Source organism: Vanellus vanellus, assembly GCF_965231255.1.
Source record: "Vanellus vanellus genome assembly, chromosome: 5".
NCBI lineage: Eukaryota > Metazoa > Chordata > Aves > Charadriiformes > Charadriidae > Vanellus > Vanellus vanellus.
The window spans coordinates 40,363,108-40,390,002 of record NC_138910.1 but is presented as its reverse complement, the minus strand read 5'-3'; the positions used below and the strand labels follow the sequence as shown (position 1 = coordinate 40,390,002).

Genomic DNA, 26,895 nt, shown 5'->3' with positions numbered 1-26,895 from the left:
GCCCTACAGGAGTGTAAATCTTCATTCAAGTTTGTGATGGGAGGAATGACAGCTTTTAATAGGCTAGGTGAGACATTAGTGATGGCATTTAACAAACTGCCTCTTTCCTCCACAGGTGAAAGCTTTAGGCTTTTGCAGTCTTCTCCAGCTTAGAGAACAGGCAGAAATGTGCAGGGTGACACAAGGGAGAGTGCTTTGGCAGCAGCTCCCATAGGGGTGCCACATGCTCTGTGGCAGAGGTTGTGGTGGCGCAGGGGGAGGACGGTAGCAGTGGGTGGGGGGTGGGGGGAGAAAAGCTGCTTCTCTGCAGTGCTCTGGGACCAACATGGTCCTGGCCAAGAGCCCCCAGTGCTGTGCCTCTGTGCTTTCGGAGGGCAGGGTAGGGGAGGCAGGGAGGCTGTAAGCAAGCCCCAAAGCCAGGAGAAGACCCTGGAGAAGAGCAGGGAGATGGCATACAGTGAGATTTGGGATGGGAAGGAGGACATTTTCCTGCAAACGTAGGGAGACTTCAGGATGCAGCTGCTTGTAGCCACCAAGGTTTGTCAGACCTATAGAGGTGGACTGAAAGAGAAGGCCTTCTTCATAGAATCATTTTGGTTGGAAGAGACCTTTAAGACCATTGAGTTGAACTGTTAACCTAACACTGCCAAGATAGCACTAAACCATGTCCCGCAGAACCACGTCTACGCATCTTTTAAAAACCTCCAGGGATGGTGACTCAATCACTTCCCTGGGCAGCCTGTTCCAATGCTTGACAACCCTTTCAGCGAAGAAATTTTTCCTAATATCCAATCTAAACCTCCCCTGGTGCAGCTTGAGGCCTTTTTCTCTTGTCTGATCACCTAATACTTGGGAGAAGAGACCAACTCCCACCTCGCTACAACCTCATTTCAGGTAGTTGTAGAGGGCGATAAGGTCTCCCCTCAGCCTGCTTTTCTCCAGGCCAAACAATCCCAGTTCCCCCAGCAGTTTCTCATAAGACTTGTTCTCCAGACCCCTCACCAGATTTACTGCCCTCCTCTGGACACGCTCCAGTCACCTCTGTGTCTTTCTTGTAGAAAGGGGCCCAAAACTGAACAAGGTACTCAAGGTGCAGCCTCACCAGTGCTCAGTACAGAGATACAATCACTTCCCTAGTCCTCCTGGCCACACTCTTTCTAATACAAGCCAGGATGCTGTTGGCCTTCTTGGCCACCTGGGCACACTGCTGGCTCATATTCATTAGGAGACGGCTTCTAACGAGGTGTGAGAAGGATGGTTTGGGAGCCATTTTATTTTCCTCTCCTGTCACTGCATCTATGGAATCAGTTAGTGGCTCTGAGCACACGCCTGGGTGCTCAGTGTGCGGGGAGCTGTGTCTGGGAGACTGGCTAGTAAATTTGACAGGCTTTTTATTTTCTTTATTTTCATTTAAACATTTACATCACATCTCATTACCTTCTCTTGGCTGCAATTAGAAATCCTGTGGAATTAAGAACCATTAAATTCGTTGAGATTTCAGCCTTGGGAATTTGCCCAGAGGCACACAGCTTACAGGGCTTCACAAGGCTTGACTTTCCTGGAGTTGTCTCCCCTCCCCTGCTTCATCCAAGCCTTTGTAAAAAGGAACCATCCTTTCAATTTTGCTAATTAATTCCTCTTGCCAACCAACAGATGTTTTGTAGCCTTTGAAGACCAGGAATAGCCAGGTATATAACTTCCGCAGCCTTACGCTGACTGCCTATGCAATTTGAGCAAGAGCTTGTGAAGCTCAAGAGAAAGGCAAGTTATTAAAGCCAAATAAGGAATTATAGTAACTCAGAAGACTATGGTTTTCCCCCTATATTTGATTGGATGACTATTCCTGTCCCTTTACCAACATTTATATGCACTCTGTGCACGAGAGAGAAATTATCATTCAGGATCTCTCTTGCGATTATTTATTTATTTATAAATTGTGTCCAAGATGCATTGACCTTAAAAGGCAATGGTAAGAAAAGCCGCAAATCTAACCACAGGCAACGCAGGGGCAGAGATTCAGGCGTGAACCCTACCGAGCCAAGCCCTGAAGCCGGGTGAACAGCTGCTTTGTTTCACCTTCAGTGATTCTGTTCACAGCTCATGGTCTGTCCGTGTGCTCTCCCTCTTTTGTGTAGGGTTTTTTGGGAAGCTCTTTGGCAAAAAATTACTAAGACTCATTCTTAATACTAAGCATAGCAGTTAGTACAACAGAATTGGTAGGTCTGGGCACTTACTCTTCCCTCCTGTTGTCTACATTATTAAAAATGATCTCACTGAAATAAATATCATCAATCAGTGCCAGCTGCAGTTTAGCTAGAGTGTAGACAAGGACAAACTGTGCGCTTTCACTGCCTGCAGACAGAAGCTGTTTGGACTAGTTTAACTGCAGAGTGGTAAAATACTGGAAGCAAACCGATCCTTTTTCCAGAAAGAAAGTCTATTCTACTATCAAATATTACAAGGCAAGCAACCCTTGTTCTTGCCAAGGTTGTATGGGTACAGAGCAGAAGCGAGTTAGAAAAGGGACTGTCCACCATGTGACAAGCCACTACTGGGAACAGAGTATGTCCTCTGTTAATGGCAGCATAGATCTCACTGCAGTATCTCTCTTGATCTACTGCATCGTAACTGAGAGCAGCTCGGGTTCAATGCAATTCATCTGCTGGGAAAAGAAAGAGACGTGTGGTGAGAATGTTTGCAACCATGTTGGTTACAATCAAAATATTGATGGAAAGAAAGAAGAGGATGTTTTCATTGTGGCTTTTAAAAAGCTAAATGTGTAGGATGAGGCATTTTTAAAATTAGGATTGGTGGGAGATGAGAAGGGCTCGTATTTAAGAGCGGGCAGAACTTGGAAACACTTGAGGAGAGATGGTAGTCTTTAAAAAAGTGAATGAACTAACCCTGAACTATCTCTTGTGCTTAGGATGTTGTCACCCATTCCTTTAGCTCCCACTACCAAAGTTGTTATTTTGGCATGAATTCACATACGCTTATTTGCCTCACCTAAGCATCTGGTTTGAGGTTAATAGTTAAAGGAAAATTGGCCTGAATTCTGGATTTTTTTATGTAACAGCCATGTTTTAGTTGCTGCCATTGTTTCACTACTACCTTATAATACATGCAGAGAAAATGGGCATAATTAAGGTCAAAAAGGTCAAATGTGATGAACACAGAAGGCACTTGAGTTTTGGGGAGGGAGAACAGTTAGCAGGAACACACTGGCTGTGTTCCCACAGGGTTGGCGGCTCAGCAGCATGGACAGGTTCCCTTACATCCAGTGAGATTTTAAACATGAATTAAGTGTGCGTGCAAAAGAAAAAAGCAGGACTGGTAGTGACCTCTTAGCAATTATAGCAGTTTAAGGGGAAAAAATATGAGTTGAGACACTTGAGGCTCAGACCTGATCAAACTCATTAACTTACAAAGAAGGCGTTACTGATTGCTGTGATTAATATGCATGTTCTTCAGTTTACAGGCCTTCTTTTGGCTATCTGGCTGTCACCAGCCACAGTGCTGGGAGGGCAAATGCAATCCAAGGTCCTTATGGCTTGTAGGAGCCAAAGAAGAGTCACTTCACAGTTCTCTGTGCACGAGGAAGATTTTCAGCATGTCATTTACACAGTTTCAGTACAGGAGAGCCAGGGAGAGGCACAGGCACTTCCCACCTCAGATAAATTTCAATTAAAATTCCTCTTCGAAGAGTCGACACCGTATCTCAGGAGAGGTTAACAACGTGGCATAGAAATGTGAAAGCGTACTTGAACAGATCCCATATAGAAATTTTAAGCTCAGCGGACACAGACTCCTCTTCCGAGCCCAGAAAAAAGATTAGTTAGGTTATGCAATTGCTGGAGCTGGCATAAAACCAGCTGCATGCCAATTACCAGCCCGTATGCAAATGCTTGTACTGAAACACAGGATGCAGCTGGACCTGGGTCTGGGCACACTTCCAGGTTTATTCCAAGCCACATTATGACAGTTTTGAAAGAGAAGGGCTCTATGGAGCCAGTAATTTTTTACAGCCTTTCAGAAAATGGAGGAAATTACCACTACATCCAGATCTTAACAATTTTTTACAAAGGGAGAAGGAATTTCTGCATGTTGATGCCAATCAGGATGTACTTGAGGCATTTGCGCTCCAAGACAGAAGGCCATCATTCTGTTTGCCAAGTGCGCGGCCTGAGTGCCAGATGTGCTTGGGATAGAAAGCAGGCTTCTTGAATTTGTCAGTGGTTGTATGAAAAGAACTGAAAAATATACCACTGGATAATGCCAGAGTTGAAGATCCTGGGGATGCTGCAGGGAAACCCTGCTGCATTCAGATGCCTCTGGCCCTGCTGCTTGACTTCCACATGAAACGCCCGCTTGGAAGGGGTGCAGCAGCAATGGCAGACAAACTGCCATGCAACATTTACTCACAAGATGCCTCTTAAAAAGAGCTGATGCCAGGAGAACAGGGACACGGTAGTCTCACAGTCACATATGTCAGCAGATGGAAAAGATAAATTGAGAGCTGCCACCCGCAGACATGAAACATTACAGGTTTGATCATAATATTATATAGCAAATGTCCTGACAAGGAGAGGCTTTTAAAATGCTTCTGTCTGTCTTGGCAACACAGAAGTGAATCAGTCAAAGTATGTAACCTCATCCTGGATGGAGAAACGATATGAACATCCTATGAGGAGAGAACTTTGTGAAAAGTTTAGAGGAAATAGTAAAAATAAGTGCTCTTGGTGCCATTTCTCAAATTTCGCCCATATAGATGATATGAAATGTAAGGTAGTCTTCAGTGGAGAGCTGCTTTCCTTCACGGTTCAGTTTGACTCAGTGGACCTATTAAGCGACTCTGAGCACCAGCTTCCACTTTTTCTGGCCTGGAGTAGGATGCTTTCTCCACTGCTTGCCCCATGTTTCTTCAGACTCCCTTGATTGTTGGCTGCCTGCCCTTGAGATCAGTGAAGGAAGGAGGTGGGATGAGTCCCTGTTGGAGCAGTGGGACAGTAAGGTTTTGGTCCCAGCATGTCCAGTAGTTCCTGGTTGTTCACCAGGGCTCTGATTCACCAGGGTCATAGGCAAAGGAGGATGGTTGAAGGATCAGCCTGCAATCTTACCCCTAGGAAGCCTTGACTGGTGTTTCTCTGTAGAGTTCATGGGTGAATCTGCAGCCAATGCAAATGTCCTGGAGGCACTAGGAAACTCTGCTGGAAGCCACTCATGTTGCTGTAGGGCTGGCAAATAAACGTACTGCCCCTCAGGAGCAGAAACCATTCATCTGGACAAATGCTTCAGTCACAGCAAAAGCTCTAGAGAAGTTATGAGGAAAAATGAATGCGAGACCATCGTGGTGAGCCAGGAAGGGTGGCTTCATTGTCTGTTGTTGCTGCACCTTTGCAGAGGCTGATCAGCGTGACGGAGTTGTTGCAGCTATAGGGCATGGATAGCATTTCAGGAGTGCAGAAGGAGTGACAATGGTGTCTGTTCAGTCTTCACTGAACAAATTTGGAGGATGCCTGACACAGGAAGCAGGGACTGTGTCATGAAACACTGCAAGGCAAGTGCTGATACAACTGCTTTGGGTTATTCCACCAGATTATGTCCCTCAGGATGCTCACCATTAAAGATGACCAGACAGCAGAAATGAATTCCAGTACTTGGGTATCTGTCAGAGCCTTCAAGCTTTCTGGAGCCTGCTGGGGCACTGGGGAGATTTTGGGTGCACCCAGTCTGCTACACGTCATCTTTCCTTCTGCACCATCTGCTGGCTTTCTGCAGAAGAATTAGAGCAGGGCAGAAGAGAGATGATTTATTTAGGATTCAGCAGGTTTTAGTAACTTTGGAATAATCAGATGCCCACAGCTGTGATTCCTTGCTGAAATCCATACTCAGAGGTATGGGGTTTTGGAACAACTGAAAGGTAAGCACTACCAAATAATGGTGTGTTATCGGAGGACTCACTGAAGAGGCACATACCAGTGCACTGCAGAAATGGATCACCTCTTCCTGAACGCGCAGTTGCTGCTGACTGGGATGCGCATATCCCCATCAGGTAGTGCTGTGCTACCTGAATATTAAGTCATGGCTCCTGTGAATGAAATGACTGCCCATTTCTGACTGTTGGCATATTGCTGCTCTTTTTGAGCTCTAGAGCATGCCTTCTGGGGTGAGCTAGTGATGTGTCATGCTCTCCATAGACAGTAATTTGAAACTCATCAGTGACTCATTACAGTGACTTAAATGAATATGATTTTCTTTTTGCTGACAAAAATCAAAAGATCGAAGGGCAACAGTTCTTTCATACTGAAAGCTGTAATGGCTCTTAGTCCAGATGTCTCCTTTGCATGAAATGGGGGACAGCAACGGTGACACAGGTTCTGTATTTCAAATACCGTAGCACTTCTTCATACACGCATGTGACATGCTTTTAAATATATATCTTCCAGATGAGTGTTTTGCATCACCAAATGCTTATCAGTGGATAAAAGTTTAAAATGAAGTATGCTTTTATAAAAATTGAGAGAATGGATTTCTTACAGAATGTTGTAAGTACTGTGGTAGTAGATGATTAATAATCATAGAAGGACAAAGTAATTTAGGTTAGAAGGGATATCTGGAGGTCATCTGGTCCAGTCTTCTGCTCAGAGCAGGAGTAACTTCAGACAAGGATCAAGTTGTTCGTTGTTCAGGAAAATATCTACAGACAGAGATAGTACCGCTTCTTTGGTCAGTCTACTCCTGTGCTTAACCACTCTTGCTATGAAGAGTATTTTTCTGATGTCTAATCAGTGTTTCCCATGTTGCAGCTTGTGCCCATTGCCTCTTGTCCTTAAACTGCGCACTCTTGGGGAGAGTCTAGCTCTGTGTTCCCCTATATTCCTACTTTAGGTAGAGGCAGTCTGCAGTTAGGTGTACCCCCTCCCCAGTCATCTCTCTTTCAGGCTAGACAAGCTTAGGTCCTCTCACCTCTCTTCGTGTGACAAGTCCTCCAGCCTCTAACCACCATAGTGGTCCTTCCCTGGACTCTCTTGTTGTTTGGCAAAAACTGTGTTGCACTGGGATGCCCAAAATGGACCCAGTGCTTCAGATGCACCTTCAGGAGTGCCCAGCAGATGGGCATCATCACCTCCCTCACCTGCTGGCTCTGCTGCTGCAGCCCACTGTGCGATCACCCTTCATCACTGCATGGGTGCACTGTGGACTCATGTCCATCTTACCTCCCACAAGGACTACGAGGCCCTTTTCTGCCTTTCTCCCTGATTTGGAGAAACCCACAGGAATCTACACGAGTTGTTAAAATGTTATGTCTTTTATCTTTTAATCTATCTGTCACCCCCCAAAATTACATTAAGAAAACAGTAAATCAAGCGCTTGGCTGCTAACATCAGGATCAGAATTTGACTGGACAAAGAAGCGAGGCAATTAGCATCTCCTTCTGAAAATTAATATTCCTGTAACACCGTCAACTTATTACATGAAAGCTCCTCACCTGCAAAGTGAACAGGGTCAAACAGCTTTCAAAAGCCAGTGATGGGAAAAGAAGCAAACAAATGAGGTAGGTAACATCGTAAGCAGCTACTGCTGCTTCTGCAGTTAACATCTGCAAAGGGAATGCCAGAGCTAAGGCTGGTCATACAGCTTTCGTCTACGCTGTTGTTAATTAACATCAAGGATATGTGATACTGATGGCAGGTGTATGGTTAACGAAAGTAGTGTTGGTTAGAATCAGTACATGTTTTTATTCTCCTTTGTCAAAGCAGAGTCATTATTACAGGAGCAGGAAGACTCCTCCAGAATGGAGGGGAAGAAGATGATTTAAATGTAAACCTGGGCCTAAACACTTTGGGGAAACGAGATCCAAGTAGACAGAAGCTGCTGTGATCGTTGCAGGATGGGTTAAATTGGGCAGCCACTAAGACAGGTCAATCTAGATGGATTACAGAGAGAGACCATTTCCTTGGAACGTGTATTGTAACTCTGGTGTGTTTACCACAATGAGCTGGGATAATTCGCAGTGTTTTTTTTCCTTTTACAAAGTAACCAGCTAAATGATGTGGTGTCTTAATTTTAATAAGGCTGTGAGAAGGAAGAATTCAGGGCATGAACAGACAGAGGAATAATCCGAGCAGATAGAAATATTGTCTTTCGGTTGGTTTACTATGACTGAACCTGTTCGTGAAACAGATATTCCCTTTGGGGAGATGGCTAAATAAAGACTTGACCAGAGCCCGTTGTCCTTTAATGAAGTACCTAAATGACTCGCAAGGACCCTGTGAGCCCATCTTCACGCACATTTGCGGTGAAGTGGTGAAAAGGGTACCCCTTCAAACTCAGTGAAAGGTAATCAAATGACTCCGTTTTTATTTAAGCAGCAAAAATAGGTAGCTAGATTTGGAAGATTTATGCTCAGGTGCTACAATCCAGTGTTCTTAGATATTGAGCAGCTGGAAGTACAAACCCACAGGCTGCACATAACACTGATTGCTTTTGATAGAAATAAAGAATATTTTGCTGTTACCATTAAGCCTTGAAACTGACTTTCAGCTAATGACCCAAATAATCTTTACTTGAAATTGTATAATTGAGATCGAAGGCTGTCTGGGGCTTCTAGCTGGTACACAGATTCCACATCCATGAGCTTTTGAGTATGGTCATTGAGCTGAAATGGAGAAGGTTAAAACTCTCATTTTCATTACCAAGCTCCCCCCATCTCCCAATACAAATGTGACATTTCAATTTTACGCAGTCCAACTCTTCTTAAATCATCTGTATAAAAACTTCAGATCTTGATTGATGATGGATGAGCTATTGTCTCCTAAAGCACCAAGTTCTCATTACCCTTTAAGACATAGCTTATTAGTGATGGACCTGAAGTACTTTCCCAGTGGGTCATCAGCAATCAACTGTGCTAAGAGATCAAAAGACTTGGTTTGGCATGAAATTTCCAGGCCAAAGCCGTTTTCGGATAATGCATTCAGAATCTTGGGTGAAATATGACAGTGTTTTGAGAGTGATACGGTATCTGACAACATATCCTCATCACCTGGGTGATGATGGCGAAGGCGCAGCACTGTCAGCATACAAAGATGCTTCAGCACATATGGAGGCTGACCTTGAAAATTAATGTATCATCAACACGCATTGTATAATACGTATGTGCAGTGTATAGCTGTATATGGTGTAGTGTAAAAGATAGCTATTTCTTTAGCAGACAGTCAGCTTGGAAGGTATAAGGTATCTTCTGGTTTGCTTTTGAAGTGGTTACAGTGGACATGCCCAACAGTTTTCCTAATTAACTCCTTCCCCTTTCTCGGACCACTTTAGAACAAGTTCTTTTCCCTCTCACTATGCCGCCTTCCAGTTTCTCGTGCCAGCTGGCGTCATAGCACCACAGAAGAGCTTTTAATTTGCAACCTTGAATAGCAATAGCAGTTTTATAACCAATTTTATAACCGTTTTAGAAACAGATTCTACTGCTAAAGAGTTGCCTATAGGCCCCACTGCATATCAACACACAAGAGTTACTTGTGCTTTGGGATACGTTGCAGAATGAGAACATGTTTTGCCAATTTAATCCACATTAGATATTAGATAACAGACCGTGAGGGATTACACTGTACACAAGAAAAAGTCAGCTGAAGAAAATGCCCTTTTAACAGATGGATGAAGAAGAGTTCTTTCCATCTCTGCTCTAAACAGACAACACACTTGCAGAGCTAGGGTCCCTTTGCCTTATTTAAAGGGATCTTAAACTGCCGGTGGCTGGTGATGCATTTTGACTGGCTCCAGTCAAACTCATTCTCTTAGAATAGATGTTATGAATTTAGCCCCTTTTTGAACTTAGCAGACTAAGTATAAATTGTGTGTGAGGTACCTATCTGTGTTGCATGGCACTTTATGGAAAATGTAAGATACTTGTGTTTCGTGGTTGCCAGAGACCTGTATGTTTCAATTTCTCCTGTTAGAATTCCAAGTGTTGCATGGCAGGGTACTGAAGTTATGTGGTAATGGCTCTGCTTCATCACTGGGCTAATGGAAGCAAGAAAATAGCAGATATAATGGATAATACATTTCTGATTTAGCTTCCTGAATAAATAACCATTTAATAGAATTTTAATAATATGCAGATATAAGTTCCCCACAATCATTTGGCAGCAATAAGCAAAATAATGACAGAAGTCAGTGGCGAGTGCACTTGCTGATTTATTTTCATATAACTTTGGTTACAGAATTATACTGCTTTTAAGCCAGTAAAGTAGCTCTAATAAGGAAGATGATAAGATTTTGCATTCACTTCAGAATCATGTGGCAAAAGACCTTGGAGCTACTTCTTTGCTCAGAGGAGCTGCAGTCCTTGTGCCAAAATGGGAGATCGTGGTAGTCTCTTAAGTGTGGCCGTCAGTACCTTACAGGAAGGTGTCCAAAATTGTCTGACACCGTTAGCAACTCTTTTCCCAGTGAAAGCTAGTGGGACGTGTGCTTCAAAATCCCCTTTTGTAACTCCGTGTCCCTGAGCGGCATAGAAGTCCAAGGGCAACATTTGCTGCCAGCACGGCACAGCAGGTATTTCAGGCAGCAGTTGATAGAGCTGAGCGCTCTGCCTCTTGTCCCAGGCAGCACTGTTGTACTTAGACTAACAATTTTGTAATGTCACAAAAAATTGCTTTAGAAGACAAAAATACTCTCCCCAAAATGGTATTTAAAATACGTTCCACTGTGAGCAGTCCCTTTTAGTGCTTCTTTGGCAGGAACTAGCTTCTTTCTTCGCAGTAGAAATCACAAGATTCACTAGGGGACTTGTCATTCTCTTCCCTGCTCCAGCCTTGGGAAGAGTTCAGCAAAGAGGCACCTCAGGTGTTGCACGCAGGAGAAGAAAGCTCTTTTTGCCTGGCTTCCTTTGCTAGCTGGTCTGCATAGGCAGAGATGCCTGCCTTTCTCCTCCTGTTTATTGTTTAACTTTATCTCTCGCTTTCAGTGCTGTAAATTAAAATGAGATGATGACTTTATGATGATGGGTTCATTATACAGTAACTCTATTGTATATTGATTACATTTGCTCTTCATTTGCTTAACATGTAACAGGGTTTATTAGGTCTTTCCAGGCATTGTTCTTGCTAAGAGAGGGCAGAGAAGTGCAAAATGCGTTTGAGTTTAAATCAGTGAAGCCAATGCATCTGTGCTGATTTACACATGCCGAGGACTCAGCATAAAGAAAAGCAGCATAGCAGCTTGGAACACGAGGGTAGAAAGGGAATGAATCTGGATCCCACCGAGCAGGAAGAGTCAAGAACAAGTACTTTAAAGATTGTACTAAATTTTGAACTCAGGGTTATTTAATATCTGTGTGAGCCCATCTTTGATATTATTACTTAGGTTTATTAGCGCCTCACTGCATGAATAGGCCTGTAAACTTTAATCCTGTCACCTGTGAAAAATGGAACAGTGCAGGGCAAATAAAGATACTGCATCACATTTTTGGGGAAGGGCAGCAGGAGCAACGCTTATTTTTTCAGTGATGAGGGAAGTCAGAGCATTTTCCATATTTGCTTTTACTAAATCACAGGGAAAGCTGTCAGCTTTCCTTACAGTACATAGGAGACACTTTCTGGTTACTTTTATGCTGAAAAAAAGTCTTTCTGCACAAATTGAAACTATTAGAATTACGTTTAGAGTGAGATGCTGCCGGCTATACAAGAATGCATTAAAGTCCCTAGAAGAAAAGAAAATTTGATAGGTATTGTCATGAATGAATGCTCTAAAACCCAGAAATGATGCCAGTGGCAGGTGTTCAGATGTACCAACTGATAGTGACACTATTTAGAATTGTGTGCATGTGTTTAAGAAGCTATGAATGTAGATTTTAAAGTTTTTGATGGCTTGTTAGATGTTATTTTTAATCAAAATCTGGGCCATAATGGATTAGGTAATCCTGTATTGCTGGGACAACACAGAGAAATCATCGTTAGTCATTTTTTCAAGTGTTTTTCGAAGTCCCACTTTTTCCCCAGAGCAGAATTGCTAACAGATGCTGTACGGGTTTTTTCAGGGTTCATAAGAATATCATACAGACAGATCATTGCTATATCTCTAATCTGGACTCTTTTCTGTATAAGATTATTATTATTATTGTTTTCATTTTTAAGCTCCTTTTCAATGAAAAGCCAAGCTTTTAAATCAGAGGTTTCTAAGAAATAGTAATACTCTGAACTTAATTATATGGTGGAAGCATGCATTTACAGATGATCCTTTATTTAATACGTTCTGTTCTGGGGGCTACCTCCTCTACATGCTATGTCCTGTAAACCCTGAAATTTAAAAAAAAAATATGGAGTAGTTCCTTCCTTGTTGTTTGTCAACATTAGCAATCCCACTAAAGCTTTTAAAGGTTTTCTTGGGAGATGAGGACTATCAGACGACCTTAATCATTGCTACCATAGTCAAGATTTACTCTTAGTGTCTCTGTGAGAAGTGTGACACTCCTGGCTGTATAGCACCACTTAATGTCATTCTAAGGTGCCATTAGTAACTAACCTTCAATGTTTCTTTGCTGAGGTTTGAATCTCTGACACTAAGCAGCGCAGAGGTTTTAGCTGCATAGCTCCTGTTAACTTTCATTAAAGTCATGTGGATTGTCTTCTGCTTTGGAAATATGAGAAACAGGTTAAGGAGAGAAATTGTGAATTTGAAGAAGAGTTTAGAGGGTAGAAAAAACAAGTTATTGCTCCAGAGGAAACCCCGGTGCTACAACCAACAACTGTAAGATCGTTTACATGTTGAGATTTGACAAATCAAGTCTTTAGCGACAGGGCAACAAGCCATTTTTTTAAACGAACTGATATAATATGAAAATAAAGAAAACCCAAACAACTTTCATTTGCTCAGAAACCATTTCCTTTTGACACAAAGCTTCCGGTAAGGCATGTCAACGGTAGTTTTGTATCATAGTATTTGAGATTTGGATCATAGATATTATTTGAGTATTTTGGATCATCGTATTACAATAGCACAGTCTGATCAGAAAACATGCTTTTCCAGACGTTGTGATGACTGGACCCTTCTCATGTACTGTGGGCTCAGAAAATTCCTACCCCAGCGGAGCATGTTAGTTTATTGTTATTATGTTTTAAGTGTTCATATGCATTAATGAAATACAGCATAGTGTGGTTGATTGCTTGTGTTTTTAAAGTCAGTTAAATCTTGTAGGGTATTTTACCCGCAAATAGCAGTACTGTTCCATACTTGATTACAGCGGAACAACAGGTAAACCCAGTAATCATCTAGCAACTGTGTGGCTGTCTTCATCAGGTTTCTTCTGCATATAAAGAAAAGGTTCCTGTTTACAAATACTGCGAGCTACTTGCCCTCCAGTTTTCAGAGTATTGAGATTACAGTGAGAACATTTTACGTTTACATTTCATTCCCTTTCTCTCCAGTATACAAAGCAGCAATACATTTAATCAGTTGTATGTCTAAAGTCTTACAAGTATGTTCTCGTGTTCTTTTATGCAGAAATACTGAATGGAGGCGTGTATGTTGGCCAGAACAAATTTCTTTGCTTCGCAGACACCATTCATTGGCAGGATATCGTGCGTAACCCCTGGGCCTCCAACTTCACTTTGGTTCCAACGAATGGCAGCTCAGGATGTAAGTACTGGTTTTATTCTTAGCCTTGTCATCCGCTCAGCATGAAACAGTATAAATATGGCCACAAGTTTTCCCCAGTCCTCTGTTATGAAGAATTGTATTTATAATTTTTTCATGCATTCTTCACTGCATTCTACAAATTTGTACACTGCTTGTAGGAACACTTGGTCTAACTTTAAAAACACTTTGTCTGTTGAGAAAATCATCCATTTTCTGAAATTTCTCTCATCTGTTTTCTCTCTTCTGCATGTTCTTTTTTCCATTTATCGCTAAAGCCACTGTGCTGCTGTGGAAGCACAGACGTTATTGTTTGCATTTGTTCCTGCTGCTCAAGCAGGTCCTTGAGTCACAATGGTCTGTCTATGGCATCATAATTAGCTGCTGGAGTAATTATGCTACAAGCTCACGGATATTCTGACTTTAGGTGAGCAATGAACCTCAAAGAAATAGTTATTCTGTTGTCTTGTGTGTACCTGTGAAAAAAGAGAGAGAATTTGCAGAGGATGGGATGCTCTTCACAATATAGCCAATATTTCTCTGGTTTTAATATGTTCTCTCTATTTTAATGCTCTCGATTTCAAACGTGGAGTATCTATGTACTTTGATTAATTTGATTGATCCATTTCTTTATTTCCCTTCCTAGAGTTATTCACCTTCGGTAGTATTTTGATGGTTCTTGCAGCAATAATGAATTCTAGTGAATGGTGGTGACAGTGATACAAAGTGTTTAGGTAAAATATTCTATAATATAGTAAAATGCATTCAAAATGAATACCATGCTATTAAACAGTACCCTCAGGATGTATCAACATTGAAATTCAGGTGTAGGCTGGGAAGAAGTTTATATCTGATGTCAAAAGTGACACCACAGCATACGTATTGCGATGAGCATTCTGGATATAGGGACATTCTGGATTGCTTACCATATTCTAAGGTATCCCTCAAGGATGTATAAATGACTGATTGCCTCTTTAGCTTCCGCTACAGCCAAGAAACAACTTCAGTTCTTCAGTTGTAGGTTAGGAATTCGGGGGAAAAAAAACCTTAGACTCTGGATAAAGACCATTTGATGAGTCCCCATAGTTTCTAAGCAGCAACTTGTTTTTAACCAAGTGCTTTCTGGAATAATAGATTTTATATAAGGGCAACTTGGTTTTGTGTATCTCATCTGCTACACTCAAAACCAGAGCACAGCTACTTGAGAAACGGCTTCCTTTGGGAGCCTGCCAAACTCCACTGCTCCTCAGTGTTCCAGCCCTGGAGCTGAGGCTCATCTCTTCTGTCTTCTGGCTGGAAACCTGACATAGTTGTAATGCAGCCAGCTATCTTATTTGCATATTAAAAAACCTCATCACTGGTGATGATCAGTTCTAAGCAGAACTGATGAAACCTTTGAAGGTTAGGGAATGCCTGTACCCTTTTATGATTCATTGCTTCAACAAGAAAAAGACTTGGTTGTTATTCTGTTTTGTTCTGTTATTGGGTTTTCTTTTAACCTTTGCCAGTTCTTCAAGACAAATGCTTCTGCAACACCAAGGTAATAAGCTCTTTTAAAAAAGCAACCAACATCAATACTGTGTCTTTGAGCTAGTTAAAGTTTTCCTGGTGACTCCAGAGAAATCAGAACAAGATCAGTGCTGAGTTCTTTTGGAATCACACCCTGAAAGTAATAAAGGTAAATATTAGCTCCCACAACAAGATGAAAGAATGTATGTACCTAAGTCCAGTTTTCTTAAAACATTTTTTCATTCCTTTCGAGTTATTTTGAAATATAGGGAAGGAACAACTTGTGCTTTGCCATTTGTGCTTGATAAAGCTGATAAACAGCATTATTTCAGTGATGATTTAGAATTAGGTACCGAGGCAGCTTCACTAAGATAGCCACCCAAATTTTTCTTTATTTTTCCTTACTTGGGATGGAGCAGAGCACAGCTGGACTGTATTTGATTTAATAAACATGTCGTCTTCACCAAGAAACTGGATTCCATCTCAATACTATTCATGAGTTCTGTGAAATTTGATTAAATTAGCCAATCCAAACCATTTCTGTCTTCACAATTTACATAGGTGAAAATCTAAACCCCGTTACGCAGAAAGCCAACAAATGGCTAAAATGTTTTAACAAAGGTGTCAAGGCTTTGGGGGGAAAAAAAAAAATCAGGTACAGAAATCACCATTTAAAATAGCCTAAAATTAAATAGCCGTCCGTGTGAGTGTGCACGCATGTATTACACACACACGCTCACAGAGAGGTATGTGTATGTATATATATAAACCCTTCAAATAAAATCACTCAAATGTGGAACATTATTACTACCTGTCAAGAGGTAGGAGAAAGGGAATGTGCTACACTGGTAGTTTACGAAAGAATTAAGACAAGTTATTTGTGCTGGTGCAGAGAGGACTTGGAGAAATGAACATTGAATTATAACCCTAGAATGGAAATCAGTATAGACTATCATTAAATAAGGTATATACTTCTCAAATTTGGCTCACATGTCACTTTTCATAATCTGCTAGGCAGTGTGGGTGCTTGCTGGGCCCGACCTTGCTATTTTTCCACTGCTGCAAATGATGCTCATTGCTTTACAAAGTCTTTGGTAGTTTTTTGCATAGACTGTGACTCATGCTTTTTCGGATCCAGCATGTATATGTATTTACTGTTTATTTTACATGACTCTATTAAATTGCCTGAAGTCTCAGGTGCCTCCTATCAAATGCAAATCTTGGTGAAGTCCATTGGAACTCAGTAAGTACACGTTGCTTGGCATTACCAAGAATATCCTAAGTGCGAGAGATGTCGAGGAAAGCCCTCTGGGACTTCCCGTGTCAGAATACCTTGAAAAGAATGAGTGGGTTTTACTGCTCGTCTGAAAACCTTTACAGGAGAGGGAGAAGGTCTGTCAGAGAGGCTGTATCAATCTGGGAGTGTAAACCAACCAAACCTCCCGTGTCAAGCTTAACAAAGTCCGTACTAGTGGTTTAGGAAAGTCTGTGTAAATGTGTGATCTTGTAAGACCTGGGTAGATGCATCAGCCTGTGTGCCATGTTTAGCCATGACTGGCAGGACCAGAGGGTAGCTTATGCCCCAGGAATTGTTAGGGCTGTTCCACTGTGGCCACCTCAGTAGTGCTCCCTGGCAGAGAATAGTTTGGGGACGAAAGGCTGCAAACTGCCATAAGTGTCAGAATCAGATACTTCATCATTCCAGCAGGTCCTAAGGCCTAAACCACATTTTGGTGTTTTGGCATTGCTAGCGTTGTGTCCAGCTGTCAGTAGCAGGCATAAAATCTCCCCCAGGGTGTCTACATGTCCGAAAGAGCAAGGCCCCACCTTCAGAGAAGGGCCCAACCCTGCTCGGGTTTTTGCCAATGCCAGAGTGGACTCCAGCAGGTTGATATAAATGCACTGTGGTACCAGGAGCACCTGTGCATCAGTGTGCGTGTGCACTCAGGGCTCAGCCGCACTCCTTGCTCATCTTCCCTCTGAGGGAGCCGACACTGCGAGCTGCTGGTGCTGCTCTCTTCCCCAGCCAGGGAGAAGAGCTGATAATGGTCCCACTTCAGGGATAATTTCACTTGCAACCTTCCCTGCTGCTCCAAGGCAATCAGCAGAGGAGGAAGACAAAAGGGCGGAGTGAAATGAAGACGCTTTGAAATAAAATCAGTCCCCTGCCTCTGTGCTTGTTTCATACCTTGGATCTGCCAACTCTGGCAATCCCCTTCATTTACATCAGTGCTAGACAGAAAAGAATATGGCCAGTGAACTCTGGGAATAAAGCTTTTCTGATTCCCTTCTTTGCAGGCTTTCATTGTCACATCACTGTTAAGAAGCCAGTTGAAAAAGCCGTGGTGTCTTAACCACTGTGATAGAAATACTGCAGACATACGAATCCTAAGTGCTGCTTCTCCTTTTCTCTTTTTCTTTAGCTTGAAATGCATTCTACCCATTGCTTCATGTTCTGATCAAATGCATGCAGAAAAGTTCATGTTAGAGGCCTTTGAATTACCGGTCTTACTCTTAAGATGAATACAGCCAGTGGCTGCGGGCGCAGAGCTCAGCGTGTACCGCTGAAAGGTAATAAACAAATGTTGTACCAGGGACCACGCATACTTCAACTCTCCCACGACAGATACTTCTGTGCCTGGCATTTTGACTTGTATGCTGAAATAATACTAGTATCTACTGTTTTCAGAGCCTCCCCATACTCGTATCTTGTAGTTGAAGCTTTTAAAATTATTTGTAATTTGAAGGCAGCCTTCTTTTTCATTTACCTGATATCAACGCTATCAGCTTGGAGTTTTTAAGCTGGGCACCTTGCAGTGGGAATTCTCAAAAGTGTTTAACTGTCTAAGGAACAAAATTTTCCCTTTAGGGATATGTTACTGAATTTGTTTTTGCAATGCTGAAAATCTGTTTTCTCTCCTTCCAAAGATAAGCCATGAATTCAAGCATTAGCCAAGCATGCTAAAGCCACTCTTTGCAAGAGCATATTCCCCTGTTACTACGTCCACTTGTTGGATTTAGTCCCTTAACTGAAGAGCTATAGCACTGCCCTTCAGAGCTAGAAACCTGAGGTGCAGTTCCCAGCGATGATACAAGAAATAAAGCAGGAAATAAGGATTAGACTCCTTGCCTACAATGCCCATAGGTTGGTAGGGAGCTCCTCTCTGACCAGCTTTAGGGAAAGTCCAGTGAAAACCCAACTGCTTTGATCTGTGTCCTCGATGTTCTCCTTGGTTTTGTTGTTAGCAGGAACTGGACGAGCCCCTCATTGTGCCAGGTGAGCTCTTTTGCAGGATTTGACAAGGACTGTAGTATTAAATCAGAATTTTCAGTGGACCGTTATTTGGAGATATTGTTTCACAGAAAACAGGAAGGGTTTGAATTACTGCATTAGGGTTGCTTGCATAGCTAATAGCATAGGTTCAAATAAATCAATCATGCATTTGAAAACACTGAAATTATGTGGATGCATGTTCATGATAGACCTGGTAACTGTTTGGGTTATGAAAATTAAAAAATGACTTTCCATTTTCAAGTTTGAACAAAAATGCTGCTGTTCAAGAAATTATTGAAGAAAAATGCAATACTGCATGTTGGCATGTGTCCAGAGTTGTGAAAACTGAACTCCGTGAAAATTAAGCCCATTTTAAAGTATTCTCCTGAACTGAAATTTCTGCTCAGACTCTGAAGTGTAGTGAGGCTTGTGGAAAAATTTCCCTTGACTTGATCTGGCTTTTCAACTGAGCCCCTGTCAGCTGTGAAAAAAAGCTGGAATTTTTGGCAAGGCATTTTTTCAAGCAGAACAACTTCAGTTACTGTTCATAAGATAGTACTCCTCTGCCATTGCATTGTATCTAATTGCAGCTGGTAGTATAAAAACACCCAAGTTCTGAGCTGTCCAGAAGTGCGTCTACATTGTTACATGATGCGTAGGAAGAAAAGGCTTGGTCTTCAGCTGTGTACCTGTGATTCAATAAATCCCATGATGTATTCAAGGGAAATATTGCTTTAAAATGTCTTCCCTCTTTTTTACCTATTGATTCATAGTTTTTTCAAGGGCAAAAGAAGCCTCGAAACATCATTAGCTCTGATTTCCTCTATGCGGAGGCCCTGAAGTGTATCGTCTTCTTGCCTGGCATTGAGCCTCAGTAACTTTCCTAGCCACAGCGTATCTTCCAATCCAGCTTTGAGTTTTGGAAGCGGCCCCAACCCCTGAGTGGCTGGAGCTCCCACAGCCACTGCATGGGTTGAACGCAGGGCTTTGGTTCACTGTACACTCTCCTGGCGCTGGTCTGAAGCTTTGCAGAAGTGCGGTCCCTCGAGAAGCTGGTTGCCTCCCTAGTGTTAAAAGAAATAATACTAGCTGCCTTTATTTCAAATTTGAACACAGTTTTAAATTGCAGATGTTGTTGCATCTTACACCTTGCCCAGCTAGCTTAAAGGGCTCTCTCGTAGCCAGCGTTTTCTACCTGCACAAATGGCATTGTACCGTGTAATCTGCTCACCTCCCCACCCATTTTTTCATAAGCTAAATAGATAGAGGGTCTCACATGTTTCACAGTGAGGAATTTCTTTCCAGCTCCAGAATAATTTTAGTTGCTTGTCAGTGTAAAATATCTGTATTTTTCAATGTGCTTTTAGAAGGTGGAAACCAAAGTGTGTATAGCTTTTTATTACTGATTTAACCAATATCCTGTAGAAGTAAAAATTGTATCCTTTGTGTTTCAGCTACACATGAGGAACCTGGTATTCAGGCAGTTCTGACATCTGTGTGTTTTAGAGACTCCCTGTTTTCCAGAAATTGGAGCCTGTATGCTTTATTCTGAAATATGCAATCTTATGTTTGGCTGTATAAATGACATTGGGTGTGAGTGACTCCAGCTTACCCGCCAGCCTGACTCACCCTCTAATAGTAGCTGCTCTTCACTGTAATTTGCTGGGATTTCAGTTTTCCTGTCATTTGTACGGTTTATTGCCTGGGATTTTTTAATAATTTCTAAACCTTTGGCTGTAATATTAAAAAGCATCAGTCCTGCGATGATCCCTGGGGAACCACACCCCAATTGTATTATAATTGCTCATCTACAGCTACTTTTGGAGACCCCCCAATTAGCTGGCCCGTAATGCATTTTTCATGTGTTTTATTAATATTGAAACATAGAGACAAATCTAATTAAATGTTTACCATTTAGCCAGTGCTTTGCATTTTAATTAAAGGAACAGAAGATGGACTAGCCAGCTGCACAGTTGCTTTATGAAGTCAGCTCTCTGTTCTCCTGGTACAATCAATCCAGGCTGTGATTGACCTTACCTGGGTGCAGGTGTGTTTGGAAGAATTACAGCTCAGTTTGACATACTTATCTCTGTGTAGTATGTCTGTGGTTGATGTGAGTCATTGCTGGCTCATTTTTTTTTATCCTTTCTTCATTTTCTGTGTTACGCTGCCTTTGTGAGTTGCTTTATTTAGGTTAACCTGCTACCCCATCAGCCTCGATAACTGAGAGTTTGCTGGGCCATATTCTACTGCAAGTTTTTCACATGCTAGCAAAAGGAGTAATGCCATTTCTGAAAAGATACTTCTTTAAAATATTGCAGAAATTGGAACAATTTGGTAGAAACTTAGTTTGGTAGAAATTTATGTATCAGACTGGTTTAGGGCCAAAAGCTCCTTACATTTTTTAAATTGGTACAGGAAAAAATCAGCCATGTGGATTCATGTACATCCCGTTCAGCATACATAGTATATTCTTGTAGTGTGTTTCACAAAAAGAGTAAGTTGATATTTGCGTGGGATTTTGTATAGGTGATAAACTTCATTCTCCTTTGGGCGTTAAAAATCCATGTTTGGAGTTGCTGGCAAGGGATGTAGATGAATTTGTGTACAGCCATTTGTTACAGCTACAGAACGAGGCCTGATGGGTCAGCAGCCCATTGATTTAATGTTCAGTAGTGGCCTTGTAATTCTTCACAGAGCAGTAACTCATTTTTTGTACCAGTAGTCGCAATATTAGAAAAGGATCATTTTTACACATAGTGACTTCTCTGGAAATTTATACTCGGGTCAAACGGTTGGGTATTTAATTCTGAAGTAATTATGTGATAGTTATGAAGAATAGGGGTTCCTCAGATTCTTGCAATCTCTCCCAAAAGTCCCAACCTTCCACCAGTTCTCAGTTACCCTGCAGCTAAATTATATAAAATGCTACACATGTGCACACCAGTGTTTCCAACTGGATCATCCAAAACAGACTGTTGTGCAGGACCAGTCCTGCTACCATCGGGAAGCCACACTGGTGAAGCCACAGTGGTGGGGAGTCTGGCATCAGCGTGGGAGGGAGGATAGGGTCCTTTCCCACATTAAAATGCCATCGGTTCGTAAAAGATCAGGAGAGCTGGACACAAGGTAGATATAAGTACATGGAAAGCTTTCTAAAGACCACTGTATGCTCCTATAACAGGAGACAATTATGTAAATAATGAATACATGTAAATCAAACCCCTGGCCCTCAGTACCAAGACACAGGTGAGCTAACTGCGTTTTGTCCAGTTACTCCTGCAAGATATTTTGTGCTTTTTCAAAGTACAAGGATTTTGCTCTACAGAAGGTCAGAGTAACAGCACTATATTTATGTACGTTCACAAAAAGAAAAGAGGGAAGTGACTAATTCATGCTTAAAGCCAACTTTCAGAATAGCTAGTGTATCATTTCTGGTGTACATCTAAATTGGAAACTACCTACAGAGAAAATGGCATTCCAAAAAGTATGCGCTGAAGACATTTGTTATTGCAGAGTTTGTTAAATTATAACCTTTCATTGAGGTTATTACTTGAAGTTCAATTAACATTTTAAACGTATGTTTGGAGACCAGCGAACAGGGCCTCCGCAGACAGGTGGTCTCAGTACAGAATACATTCCCCGCCACCAGTGTCACCGTGGCAAAGCCAGGAGGAGAAGCTGTTCTTTGCGATAAAAAGTCACAAATAACTAAACAGTTTTATGAAAGCTCCTTCCATGTGGAACATACTTCAAGGGCTTGCAGCATTGCGTTTTAGCAGCAGTTTCATGGATATCTCAGTTGGAAGGAAAATTTATATCAGAGCTGAATATAGACAGCCAGAAAGTCCCGCAACCATCTTTTGTTCAGCATACATGGAGGTTGCTTTTCCTACTATTAAGGAATCTCTAGTCAGGACAGAATTTATTTATTTACCTGGAATTGAAAGACGTATATAGCAACAGAAGAAACTGATTTTTAAAAATAGTTTTTCCCAAGCACATGTAACTGAAGATGGAGGAATACATGAAATCTAGTGATATAATGAATTCGTTTTGCATTAGTTTGGCAAGCTGAACTGCTTGAAGTTGCCACTAATGTTTTTTCTCAACCAGGAACACTGTGTTTTGAATAAAGGGAATCAGTTTAATTTCCTAATAAATATCTTCGGCAGCATGTTCAGAAGGGATTTGTCAATTGGCAAATGCCCTTGAAACAGATTTGAAAGGCAGGGAGACATAGCATTTGATGGAAATATGATGCCTCTAACAGTTGAGTTCACTCAATAAAAAGTAAGTAACAAACACAAGTATACCTAGCTAGTAGAAATAAATAACGCCGTGAAGGACAGAAGTCCTTAGGCTGCCAGACCCTAATCCAGGAATCTAGCAAGTGAACTGCTACAAAGCCTGGGATCTTTAGGAGTTGCATACACAGAAAGGAGGGCACTGAGAAAGCCAACTTTACCAGTTTCTGAAGAACCTCTGATGTGGACATCTCTTTGTGGTGGAAAATGTGTTTTTCAAAAAGATAAACAAAAAATATCCAACCCCAAACCAACCCTGTCCCTGCCAGAGTGCTGACCTTGTTTTACTGGTAACTCCCTCCCTTCTTACAGCAGTTACAGAGTGAAAGTCACCCACTAAGTGGCATGGGTTACCATGCTGATGTATAGAAATATTACAAAGTGACCCTAGTTCTGTAGTTACAGAATTTAAGTAGTGCTCCACATGGTAGCGTGTGGCAACTGTTGGTAAAGGCTTATCTTTTAATGGCAACCTGCTGTGTATAATGTATTACTGTATAACACCTGTTTATAAGCAGATTGGTGTTTAAGCAGTATATTGCACAAGCGAGAGACTTTCAGTTTAAATGAAAGCATCCCTTTCCATTATAAGCAGCTTGCTTTATCACAAAACCCAGTGTTTCTTGAAAGTAGGAAACAAACTCCAAATACTCCGAATATTTAAAATAGTCTAATTGAATGGTAATTGGCAGATTTGTAGTGAGTGGGTGGGTGGGTGGAATTGGTCTTTCATAGCAAGCTCCAGCTGCTCTAGCTAGCTGCCTTTGAAGAGCTGCTTAGGGAAAGAGGAAGAAAAGAAAGACTATAAAATCAGCCACTTAATTGCATCTACTGGTTCTTGAAGCCGCTGTGTGCCTCCCACACTTTTGAAGTTGTTAGTTGTTAGATCTGCAAGATGTACATCCCAGCCACCGGCTCAGAGTTGGCTTGGTTGGTGCTGCTGTGCAGGGCGTGGGGGTAGGTGTGTTGCTCGGTGGCAGTGGGTGGGTGCAATGTTGGGATGAGCCAGCCGATATCATGATGGGCTCCTCCTGACAGTGTGTTCTGTTGCTTGCATAAAACACAAAACCACCCCAAGTCCTTATTGCTGTTGTATCTGCATATTTTTAAGAGTTTGTTACACATGCCTGTTTTGGCAGAAATTCTCAGTGCTGTCACTAAAGTTCCTATCCTGCTTATGTGGACAGTCTGGTTAAAGAGCTCTAGCCACTGGTCTGTTCAAACCCAGGGCTATTTCGGGGGCTTCTCTCTGATCCCTTCACACCTCCTGCAAGGAAGAGGATGACAGTGCTGTGGCTTCAAATGAAGCAGAGTGACTAGAAGGGAAATTTCTGTCTGCTAAGCCACGGAAAAGGTGTAGAAAGTAGCAAAACACAAAAGAAGAGTGTATTTTGTGCTCCTGCAATCCCTCACACTTTCTGTCCCTGTGTGTAGGATCTCCACGTTCATATATCCTTGGACTAGTATTCAAAGGAGCTTTCACATCTCAAAATCTTCTTCCTGTGCTGTTGTAGGAACTTGTATTCTACTTTCAAAACCTCATAAAAGCCATCAACAGTGAAGTGTTCTAGCATGGGGGAAGTGTTGGGAATATTTGCAGCGTAAGATACTCAATCCAGTGTTTTCAAATCGTTTTATACCTATTGCTACATATGAAAACAACTTCATATGGAATTCATCGTATTATGCCTACATGATAAGTCACGGGATGTCCACAGCATCACCTCTGTGCAGATCTCTGATAGCTGAAGATTATCCAGCAAATTGCAGTCTTAAATTTGTGTGTCTGATTATTTTCATTGAATATTTGTGTATTGCAAACACTGAATCTAAATATCAGAGTATATGCCCAAGCATTGTTTTCCAACAGAGAAAGGGTTTCTATTGTCCAAGTATTGTTTTGTAATAATCAGTTTTGTTTAGAATAGCCAGAGATAAATTTTGAATAAGCAATTACATTTGAATAAGCATATTATGATACTTATCCAAAGTTTGTCTAAAAATGGACTCCAAATTTCACGTGAATAGGGACTTTCTTTCTAATATTTCCATCTAATTGAGTTAAAAGTTGATTAAAATATTAGCACACTTAACTGCACCCAGCCAGACTCTAGGAATATTATATGGCATCAAGAAAAAGTAAAATGAATTTTAAAAGCCACTTCAATTTTGACTTCTCATTTTCTTTCTTTGAAGTTATTACTTTGTTTAAAAAATGAAAACTGTATGCCCCTCTGTTTGAACTTTATTACGGCTTTGGCAGCATTACAGGAACATTATTACAGGACATTATTTTGACTTACGTGGTATTGACTGACTTGATCAGTTTGAGGGATGGAAGAGTTGGTATTAAACAAGCACAAGAACATCGCCAGCTTTGGTACTTACTTTTCAGTGTGTCTTTGAGTTTGCTGTGCAACTCCTTTGAAAATCTCTTCTAACAGTGATGAGATTTCTCACTGAGAGCTAATGGGCTCTCCCTCCCAGGGCAAGGAAGGGTGTGGGTGTCACAGTGTTAGGCATCGCAATGGCTGCTTCTTAGGTATGAAATTCATGTACTTCAGGACATCCCCATGCAGAGGAGGGAGCCCAATAAATTAGTACCTGCCAGGAGCAAACTGGGGGGAAATGCTAATATTAATATAAAGGCATAGAAGACATTGGCTTTTTTTATGTCTGCTGGGAATCTGCAGTCCCTACTTGCCTGCTGCCTTCCCCTCACAGACCTGTCTTCTGCTCACACTCATATTTTCTCAATAAGAAGGACTTTTCTCCACTTATATAAAATATATTAGTAGCTTAGGAATTGCCCAGGATGTGGGGAGAGGGTTCAGTTTCCAAGCTTGCCTGAAGGCATTCAAATCCGTACCTCCTGTCTCCCACCTCTCAGTGGAAACTGCCCTAGGTTGGTCTGAGTTGGGGTCTTTTCTACTCCTTCTATTAAAATTCTGAGTATTAAGTAATCATCAGGTAAGATACAGAAATGGCTCTAGGGGCATGGACTGATCCTTAGGTGTATCCATTCTCCAGTGATCATAACCACGGAGCTGTGGGGCAAAAAGCCAAGAATGGTTGCATTCTGTGTCCACCTCTCTCCCTTCAGGGCTTATGAGCTACCTGTGTCGTTAGGAGAGGTGTCATCAGGAGGGATGGCTGCCTGTTCTGTGCTCTCCCCTCCCAGAGAACAGCCTGTAGACTGTTTCTTGGGTCGCTGTCCTGGGAGGTGAGATTCTTCATCACAGGAAGCAAAGGAGAAAGTGGAATGCATAACCCCACATCCTAGGTGAGTGTTAACACCTACAGATGATGGCACATTGCCCTCTCATTTCACGCAAAGGAAAGGCAAAACAAGAGCTACCCCTGTATTCTGATGAGGTCTGGGGTTGTTGGTCTGTGTGCTTTGAGGGTGATCCGTATGAGGGAGGGTATTTCATTTCTACCCCTGTGAAACCCCCATCAGACAGAGACCAAGCTACTCTGCTGTTCAGGAACAGAGGTCCTGCTGCAAGTGTGTGCGGATGGGCAGTTATCTATGGCTTACTGGAGGTGAATATATATTTTTTTAACAATAATGATTACAAGGAAAGATACCTGAGGGGTTGTTGTTCTTGATGAGCTTGCCAAGCAGCAGGTATGACTTGACCTATCCTTTTAGCCTTCCAGCTGTGTCTCCCCATTTGCTCAGGATCCCTGTGTGTTCAGAAAGGCATTTGATGCTGATTGGAACTAATTCGCCTCCACAGTGGGGGGAATTCACTTACATTGCTCTGTGCTAACAGCTGTAAGCAGTGATAATTAATAGCTCCTAATTGCTTAATCAGTGTAAAGTTTTAGACTGTGTCATACATGAAGGTTTTTATCTTATGTGGATGACTAAACCCCCAATTAATGCATCGAGTCATACAGCCTTACCAGTGCTGTCTGTTCCAGGTGGAGAAAAATAACCAGTGTCTTCATTATCCCTCTCAGGTCCCTTTCTGTAGTCGTTACTGTGGCCTGAAGACATTTTTCTGTAGCAGCTGAAGTAATGTTACAGTGAGCCTTCCTATCAGCTCAGAGCTGTCAGCGATAGATATGAATCCACCAGCCTGAGTCTGTTCGGTGCCGCTGACATGCTCTTCTTGACTTTCCATTTATTCCTTTACCTCTGGTGGCCAATCTCTT

The 26,895-nt window shown here is 41.9% G+C and overlaps 1 protein-coding gene across 1 annotated transcript in view; it reads left to right on the top strand.

Annotated features, from left to right (window-relative positions):
• The window catches only part of ERBB4 (erb-b2 receptor tyrosine kinase 4), a gene marked incomplete at its 5' end in the record, with an annotated part of 657,878 nt that overhangs the window by 416,941 nt on the left and 214,042 nt on the right, over nt 1–26,895 (top strand). Inside the window, one exon of the mRNA XM_082483856.1 lies at nt 13,510–13,644. Within this exon, the coding sequence (XP_082339982.1) occupies nt 13,510–13,644 (135 nt within the window). The remainder of the gene's footprint in view (nt 1–13,509; nt 13,645–26,895) is intronic.